We start from the raw sequence: 10,141 nt of genomic DNA on the forward strand, positions 1-10,141 counted from the left end.
CCTCAGGGACTTTCCTCCAGCCCTTTTCAATACCCTTGAAACAGTTGATGTCGACGTTCCCATCTTTCTGGCCATTCGGCAATGGATCTGTTGGGAGTCTTCTTGAACACTGCCTTTACTTGCCTTGTTGAGACAGTGGGCTTCCTGCAAGCCCCAGGGGAATTCTTGAGATCACCCCCAGCCTCCAAGCACTTGGAAACGTTGTAAATTGTCTTCAACGAGGCCCCAACCTGTTCGTTAATGTTGTTATGAGGCACTCCTGCTCGGAGGAGGGATGCAATTTCGATCATCTTTGTTTCCTGATTGGACATGGTCTCACGTGTGGAAGTTGTTACGTTCTCACAGGAAGGATTTTTGTTTATTTTAACAGTAAAAATACGAAACAATCAGATTGGTTGCCACAAAACCTCTGAAAAAGTATATTTACATCATCGGTAAATCATTTTGCACGGCCCGGTATACATATGTAGGGATTAGCTAAAGACTTGATCGTTGAATAATAATGTATATAGATTTTACTAGAAAAAACTCAGTATGTTTTATGAGTCTAAGTGGGTAGGAACTCTTATTTAAACAGCCAAACTGGTGGCCTCGACATGATGGCTAGAAGCGGCCGAGTGGCCAAAGTCCCTCAAGTGGTAGAGGAAATTACAATTATACCCTTTTGGCTGAACAAACCCAAGTCCTGGTTTCGCCGACTTGAGGGTAAATTTGGATTGTGTAAGGTCTCAGAAGAGACTGAAAAATATTACCATTTACTGTCGGCTGTAGACGACAAAGTTCTGGATGCCTTCGACGATGAGGAGTAGAGTTTGTGTGATACTCCTTACTCCGACCTAAAGTCCAAAATTCTGAAAGATTACGAGATATCAACTCAGCACAAGATGATAATACTTTTTAAACTATCCTGGTGCTCACTCTGTCACTGAGATTGTTAGTCATGCGAGAAATTATCTTTCGAACCTAACCTAGCAGAAATAATCTATAGTAAAACAAATTCTAGTAAGGAGTCTTCCAGATATTCAAAGGAGTGGACTCTCAGTGCAGTTTGGATGTGGGCTTAGACGAATTAATAAGGATTGTAAAATTCAATTCAACTATGACAGGTACCTCCAGAGTGTTAAATACGATCAAGGATAACCAAAATCCCATGCATTGTGGAACCGACAAAAAAGAAGAATGTTCGTATCATAAAACATACTGACTTTATTCTAGTAAAATCCATATACGTTATTATTCAACGATAAAGTCCTTAGGGGAGAACTGTTCATATTTACCGGTATAGCTAATCGCTACATATAAATATAGATCAATATCAAAGAAAAAAGTAGTCAACAGCTATGAAGGGAGGAACCTAATAAATAGAATAAACATGAAAGTATTTGGACGAAAGCAATATCTTGTACCGGTTCCCTAGGATGTTTCGTGGGTAGTTGGAGGAGGGTAAGCAAAGAAATTTGAAGACTCTTTTTGTAAAAGTCCATTAATCTTTATTGTTTTTTTTAATAAGGACAATTTGTTTAATATTGTTGTTTTGGGAAAGATATTATAGCTCCGAAACAGGGGGTTACGTCATCAGTGGTCCAATATTTGTATGACTTAATGACGTGGCAAGTACCTCTACTAATACAATTTCAGTCTGCTATCGATTTATCAATATTTTTTTTATTATTCTATTTAAAACGGGTTTAACCAACTAAAAAGACGATTTTTAATTTCTTAAATCAGCTATTGATGCATGGGAACTCTTAGCACTTGTTAGGGGTCTGAGCGTTGATTGGTTGAACTTGACTTAGTTTAACTATGAACATTGAACCATTATCTTATACTATATGAATAATAGTCCTATAGCTTGAATTAAAGAATGAGCCAATTACTATATAATTTGGAACTTTTTTTTTTTTTTGAGAAGAAAGGTTTCGAGATACAATATATATTTTCGAAGCTATTTGTTTAAATATTATATTAATTATTGATTTAGTAAATAAACAAGATAAAATCCACCATACTAAGAAGGAGGAAATAAATTCACCTCACATATAAAGACAAACTAGGCAAAAGCTAGTGCTTCAAATTAGTAGGTAAGGAGTACAAAAGAAAGTATATAGAGTTATTAATTTTATTTTTGAACATTTTTAATGACTTTGGATTGATTAAAGTTGAATTTTATATTTAGATTCTTCGTAAGTTTTTTTATTAGGTAAAAATAAACGAAAAAAATATTTATTAAATCACTTTATTCCTTATATAATTTTTTTATGTTTCTACCTAACATACATATATACTAATCTAACAAATCTACACATATTGATACTCGAAAAAAGGAAATAAGGACTAAAATCACCCTTAAATACTCACACACTGTTTATGTGTGAGTAAATGATATGTAAACTAATCCATCTCGGTATAAATATATATAATAATAATTTTTTTGTGGCTCGGATTAAGTTAAAAATTTCGAAAAAGCTAATGGTGCATTGTTGAATATAATGATAAAAATAAAGAATGACGAGTATGCTTAAAACTAGCTTTAAAAGTTTTTCTTTCTTCTGAAAATATAAAAAGAAATACTGAAATATTATACAATTTATTATTTAGTAACGGGATCCCTATATTTGAAAATTTGTTTCCCAGACAAACACTAGTAAATATTCATCGAGTAGAAACTATAAATATATTTATAGATATATGTAAATACATTTTAGAAGCTCTAAAGGACTAACACATAGGTAAGTAAAAAAATAAAGATATTGCTGAATCAAATTAGCAAGTAAAAATTGCAAATTTATATATATATTTAAGGAAATTTGAGATATATTCTACTTACTTAGCTCAAAGGAATTGCGATTTTGTTTTTGTTTTTTGTTAAAGGGGGAGAATATTTAATCATTCATTAGTATTTTTTGCATATGTTAATGCATAAGAAATACATATATATCTGAGGAATAAACATAAATTCAACTTTAAATGAAAAATATGAAGAAGAGACGAATAGATTCATCTACTACTGTCTTTTATTTTCTTTATAAAAACAAGAAGATAATACAAAAGAAAAGAAAATTGGAAAATAAAATCATGAAAAATAAAAACATCTAATTAATTATTTTACTTCATAAAAATATACAGCCAAATACTTTTCATATTTATTTTGGTAAGTTATAGGTTTTATATTAAAACTTCTTGGATATTTTGAGATACCAAGAAGTTTTATATATAGTTTACATCTTCATGTGTTTTATGAGACCTAATTTGATCTGGATATTGTCTTTCAAATAAAGTTCATTCATTTCTAATTCTTTCATTGTGATGATGAATTTTTGCTAATTTTTGTGCCATTTGCGGGGTATGCAAGGTGTTACTCAGAATATTTTTGTGATAGAAATGGAATATAATTTGCTGAAGAATACATGTGTAATCCAGATTAAACTTTGGGAATAATCTTAACAGCTTACTTTTTGGTTCAAAAAATAAAATTAAAAAGGGTAATTCAGCTTGAGAATATCCGGTTTAAAAAGTACTCCTACTTAATAATAATTAAAATCATATACTTCGTTTTAAAGACCTTGCATACTAATTTACAGCACTGCCTAGCTTACAGTTTGGCTTAAAAACAAAAAGTATGCATCAATTTATATTTACCGGGAGTAGAAAAAGTAATGAGACCTTCTAAAAGTACAGTTTTGAATAGGTGTTGTTGATTAAATCTTAAAATTCTGATTATTTTTGAATAGCTTAGATTCCAAGCCTTTGATTGATGGACATATTTTAAGCAACCATTTGGTATATATCGTGATGGAGGCAAGAAGAGCCATCAAATCCAATTTAATTCTTGCTGGAGCACCACCTCTGACATCATGAAGGCCTTAAACGTCAGCAAGGGATCAGCCTGTCGTGTCAGAAATTGTTTACATGATGGGGACAGTATTAAGGATAACCCCAAGAGTGGAAAAACCAACCAAAGTGAAGACTGAAGACATCATGGAGGCCTTAAATGTCAACCCAACGATGAAGATGTCAGAATACAGCATGTAGAAGAAGGTGCATCGGTTTACTGTGGGCAAGGCCATCCGAAAGGACGGAGGAAAGTCACTTAGAAGAATTGAGAGGCAACTCCTGTCCCAACGACAAAAATAACTCCGTCTTGAGTGATGTCAACAACTCTTGAATGATCTGAAGTACAACAATAACCAAGTAATTTCTTTCTCTGATGAAGATACCTTTACTATTGACCCCGTCTACAACAAACAAAATGATCGGAAGGCATGCTTTGGCTAGGCTGACAACAGTATCAGGATAGTCAACAAGACCGAACATTCGGCCTCTGTGAGATGTTAGTGGTTGTGGCATCAACTGGAGAAAAAATGCTTCCTATTTGGTTTCTTGTTAGATACCGGTTACCTGCAGCCGACTACTTGATGGTATTGAAGGATAATGTAGCCCTATAGATCACTAAGACTATGAATAAGTCCAACAAGGTTACTTATGTATTTCAGCAAGACGGTGCTCCGACCGATACTCCTAATATTGAACAAGAATGGATGAGTAGCAACATCAACTTCTTGTCCAAGAACCTTTTGTCCACTCAGAAACCAGATCTGAATCAACTGGATTACTCCATTTGGTGGCAAATTGAGAAGAAGGCCTGCAAAGTCTGCCACCCAAATATTGATGCCCTGAAGACCTTTGTTAACCAGCAGTGGAGAATCATGAAAAATTACTACTTTGCCAAAGTGTGCAAGGGGTTCCAGAGGTGGTTGGAGGCTATCATTGAGGCTGATGGTGGCCATATTCATAATTAATATGCATTGTTATTGTAAAAAATATTATAAATACAATTTTCTATTTACAACATCACCATGAGCAATTATGACTATTTTAATGACTACCTAGAGTGAGGTCTCATTACTTTTCTACAATCGATATAAAGATATTTTCATGATTAATAACTATCAAAGCCTTGAATATTTTAGTGGAGAATTGTTTTTGGTGATAAATAAATCGTACTAGTTGAATATGTAAAGCACTTAATTTTGAGGAGAAAAACTTTTTTTATGTTTGCTACACACATATCTACTTTTGTATAATATGTCATTGAATTAAAAATAAAACGGCGTTACCTTGATTGTATCATGCAACCTTTACACATAACAGAAAAGAGGGACAAGGCCCAAAATCAGTTGGTAGTAAGCCAATTCTTCCCAACTTTGGAACTATTGATTGGCATTAATTTACCCAATCTAAGTTCAGGCTACTTATTAAGAGAAAAGAAGCATAATCATCGACAGCTGACAAAAAAATAAACTTTATGTTTTTGTGCAAGTGAGGTAACACCGTGATAAGATCCTTGGAATGGGGAATGGATTTACTTCTTGTATCCTGTGTATAATAACATGCATAGTTATTTGGAAAATCATATTTTGACGAAATAGTATTTCCTTAAATGGAATAGGACTTTTCTATTATGAAATCATAAGAAGATTTTCTACTCATTATTCTTATTAAATAAGGTGTGCTGTTTTATTTATTTACAATATAATATTTAAGTATATATTTGGTATGATGATAGATTCATCTATCCAAACGGAATGCTTCAATATTATTATTACAAACCTACCCCCCCAAAAACAAAGATTTTATAACTACTTATGTATGTACATATACTCGTATGTATGATTTATAAATACAACCTCTGTTTAAAATGAATTGAAAAAAGCCACACACAATTTTAGTCAACATTGAAGAAATTATAAGTACATATATATATGAGTAAAAAATGCAAATAATTATTGAAAAACTGCTTTTTTTTTTGTTATTTCACAATCAACCCACAAACAAATAATGCACTTTGTTCCAACATAATTTATAGAATTCATTTTTTTACAAAATATAAAGATAATTTATTGATGGTAAATTATCTTTGATGAATTAAATTATAAATATACGAGGTAGTTTTTTTATATATGTAATAAAAGATGTGAAGGATGCCACGGATGAGATGCCGGATTGTTAAACTTCAAAATATGGGATCTATATCCTCTTTTTAATATGATTGTCATAGAACACATATTCTATGACAATCACAAAATTCCATTTTGAAGTTTGGTCTTGCTGATATAATTTAAAAAAGTGTTATTAATTATTTGTTTATTACTAAAGCTTATAAACAAAGTAGCAAACCGCTACTTGGTCGTAGTAATGACGTTTCCCACGAAAGATGTCGCTTTTAATGATAAAAGCACAGTTAACGTTATTTTGTCTTTTTGCCTATGATGTATAGAACTATTTCTTCCGTTCGCAGAATTTAACTTGTTAATTTAGATATCAGTCAATTCATGGAGGTGACGTACTTATTTATATTAATATTCAAAGCTTCAATCCGACAAAAAAAAGTTTTCATAGGACCATTATATTGTACATATATTGATCGCATGATCTTCATTTCGCCACTTCGGTATAAGCTTTATTTATTAATATAGACAGCTATTTTTTTAAATAAACTGGCAAGTTTTTTTATTCTACTCTTTCGAAGGCTAGTCATTAGATATTTCAATGATATTTTCATAATTGCATATTATCAGTATATTTAATGATAGTAGAGTATTGTAAGAATTGGATACAAACATTGATCCGTATCTTAAAAGAAGAACTGGATCCAAGTTGACTATTTTGTATATGAAATAGTCAAAGACTCAAGAACCGCTAACCAAAATCCATGAGCCACATCATTAATAGTATAGAATATCGTGTGTCAAAAGCAAATGTGTATTCATTCAATTTTTGTCAAAAGTGAGATTTTTGACTAAAACTGATATAATTATAACACAAAGGGCTTCATTAATTATAAAAAACGATGGTGAATTTATGTACATGAAATGCTTTCTAACACCATTAGTTCTTGAGTTATTAAACTCAAAATACATACTCCCTATACTTGATAAATATAGAAAGAAAGTATTCATAACTTTTATTTTGTAAATCCTACGTTACCAAAAATGAAATATTCATAAAGTTATAAATTTTTTAACTGTTTTTTTATTGTTATCATCATTATCCTTTGACATGTACAAAAAATCCAACTAAAGATTAATAATTTAAATTGTGAAAACAAATCAATATAAAACATAGTTATGTAAAATTATATAAAAAATCATCAAATATTCCAAGGTTAATAAAAGGGTGGTGTAATAATCCACTTCATAAACTAAAATATAAAATTGGTCCGGTTTAAAAGTCCATTATTTCAATATATCTTGCAATTGTTTTGTTTAACCCTGCAGGAACAGGAGCCTTTTTTGTTCTACAAGCGTAGTTTTTTTATAAGTCTCGTCCTGAAAATTGACTCGAATTCTCAAAATTTATTCCAAATCGTAAATATTCTAAGTTATACTTAAACAGGTTCATTTCATATGTTACACTTTTTCTATAGACCTACAATAAATACTTAATCTTTGTTCGTGCCAAATATTACACGCATAGAATGAAACAAACAAAAATATCAAAACGAACGTTGTTATTTCAGCCCCCATACCAACATCTATGCCACATGAAGGATTTAGTTGAACTATGTAAAACAACTTTGTTGTCTATTTGAATAAATATAATTCAGTAATGTTTGGGCATACAATGTTTATTCAAGTTTTAGGTACCAAAAAAAAGAGGTATCTCTGGTTTAATTCAAGTATTACTGTTTGTTATTGTTAATAAATGCAAGTGTTAAGTTTTCTTTATTTATAAAGGAACTTATTGAAGTTTTATCAATGTTAATATGAAATATTAACATTTTTAAGTTGAAAAAATATCAGTTTTGGGTTCTTAAGATGGCGTTTCCTTCAATAATGGTACAACTTATCACGTCAATGAAAATATTCAATATAATATGTTATGAAAATTGGACATTTTTTGTTTATTATTATTTTTTTTTGTGTTAACTCACTATAATTTTATATGGTGTTTTTTTTTTTTTTTTTTTTTACAGAAAATCAATTTTATAATTTTTAACTATACTTATATTGGATGAAATTAATTTTAGGAGATTGGTTTGCAATGGCTTGTTACATTATATAATATTTTTTTATAGATAACAAAATACCTATATCACAAAAAAACAACAGAATTTATCCCTCCTCATGACAGATATTATGAATCTACGGATGAATGAGCTGATTTCCTCTATATATATACTTTAACAAATGTCCTTGAGTACATGAATACCCACAGATTACACCTTATATTTCAAGACAAAATGAGTAGCAGGTAATTATTAAGTAGTGTCTGCGCTTCTTTTAGGAGAGAAGTAACATATTATTTCTGAATGTCTGTATTTACAACATGATTTAGCGCAGGAAGGGGAATTATAAATAAATCCCTTACCCACTTATAAAATAATTTAACAAACATTGTTTACATATATTTTAATAAGTGACTGCCCATATTTATACATAATGCATGGTCCATTTTCCCTTGTGCTGCAATTCCATTCAGAAATGTATAATATGTAAGCCGATTTCGTTTGGTCTTTTTACCGATCTTGAGTACAAGTTTGTCTCGATTGGTTAGATAGAAAATATTTTAATAATGATCGACATAGTTTTATGGGACCGGCATTTTTATGAACTGTTTTTAATTCTAGTTTTACGACCGATCTAACATTTTTTATCCTCCTTATTGGTTAGATAGAATTGCACCAACTAGTTAGACATTGTAGTATTTCAATTAATCCATTGGACCTAGGAGATATCTTAAAAGTCAATAAATATATCATACGATAAGAAAAATTGGGATTCGAACACTCGAAGATCTCATTATGGTCTTTACAAAGGTACTGATTACAATTACTGTCCGGATTAGTTACATAAAAATAATAAATATGATAATTATAAAACTTTATTTTATGGGACTGGCATTTTATTAAACTATGGATGACAATAATATAATTGAGTAAGCATCACATAATTGACATCATAAGAGTAGACCAAATTAAATAATGGTTAATTGTTTGATAACGATTCAATTGAGAAGGATTTTTTACAAAAATATTTGTATAGTAGGGCTAATTTGAGACCACACTGGATATTTTTACTCTATACTTACAATAATATGAATTGAAAAGTTTTTCTCACTCAATCACTACAAAAATTAGAATTGAAATCCTGACAATTTAAATAATAAAAAACTAATTTTTCCTCATATTACGAGTCATTTTCAAGCAAATATATGAATGTCTGATGTGGAATGTTAAAAAAATCTTATAAGAAAACATACCACTGTATTCATAATTTTTACTGTATCTAATTTTTGTAAAATATCTATATACAATGATAGAAAGATTAAATTATAAATACGTTTTTTTTATGTAAGGTAAAAAATGATTATTCATCAAGGAATTTGTTGAAAAACATATCTTCTATCTATACTATATCTTTTGCAATCTTTTATATATTTTTATTCATAAAGAATTTGTAATAGGCATTGCATGAGAGTTTTTTTATTTCTGATGATGCAAAATAAGATGCATTGAGATCTTACCTTCATTTTCCAATTCAACGCCCAACTCCTTTAAAACGGCGGAATTACCAACATGTGGTTTACCAAATGTAAGCCATGTTTTTATACTCAGTATTAGTACAAATTGCAACAATAAACAACACTGCATTTTTTATTTATGGCAAAGAACAGAAAAATAATAACTATAAATTGTTAAAAATGGTCTTTATGAATTTGTCTTATTCTTAGTCAAAAATAATTCATATTGACAAAGCAATCACTCTTGTTCCAATTAATTCACTATATATTTAGCTTTTTTGTTGTAAAAAGGAAAAGCCTCAAAAAATGAGAAAATCAATTCACGTAGTATGTGGATCCTTCAGGGCTAGAGATTCAACTAACATTGTGATCTTTAATACTATTTTTTGAATTACTATCAAAAGAATTACTCGCACGCCTTCTCATAGAACATGAATTTGTGGACGGAAAAAAAAGTTTCTTCATAGTAATATGTAGTAGAACGTTGGTGCTCATTCTTTTTACATATTTACTGAATATAAGTAAATCGTCGCGCGTGCTTCGTTACAATTTATAGTACATATTTAATATTTGCCATTTGTATATATATATATAATATATATGTTGTGTAAAAGTTGTG

At 30.1% G+C, this 10,141-nt stretch overlaps 1 protein-coding gene across 1 annotated transcript in view; it reads right to left on the reverse strand.

Annotated features, from left to right (window-relative positions):
• LOC121117121 (protein turtle) overlaps nt 1–9,918 on the reverse strand; it is a 233,129-nt gene extending 223,211 nt beyond the window's left edge. Inside the window, exon 1 of the mRNA XM_071888736.1 lies at nt 9,526–9,918. Coding sequence (XP_071744837.1) covers nt 9,526–9,652 — 127 coding nt within the window. The 5' untranslated portion in view covers nt 9,653–9,918. The remainder of the gene's footprint in view (nt 1–9,525) is intronic.
• Between the last annotated feature and the right edge of the window lie 223 nt (nt 9,919–10,141).

This window comes from Lepeophtheirus salmonis, chromosome 5 (assembly GCF_016086655.4).
Source record: "Lepeophtheirus salmonis chromosome 5, UVic_Lsal_1.4, whole genome shotgun sequence".
NCBI classification, from domain to species: domain Eukaryota; kingdom Metazoa; phylum Arthropoda; class Copepoda; order Siphonostomatoida; family Caligidae; genus Lepeophtheirus; species Lepeophtheirus salmonis.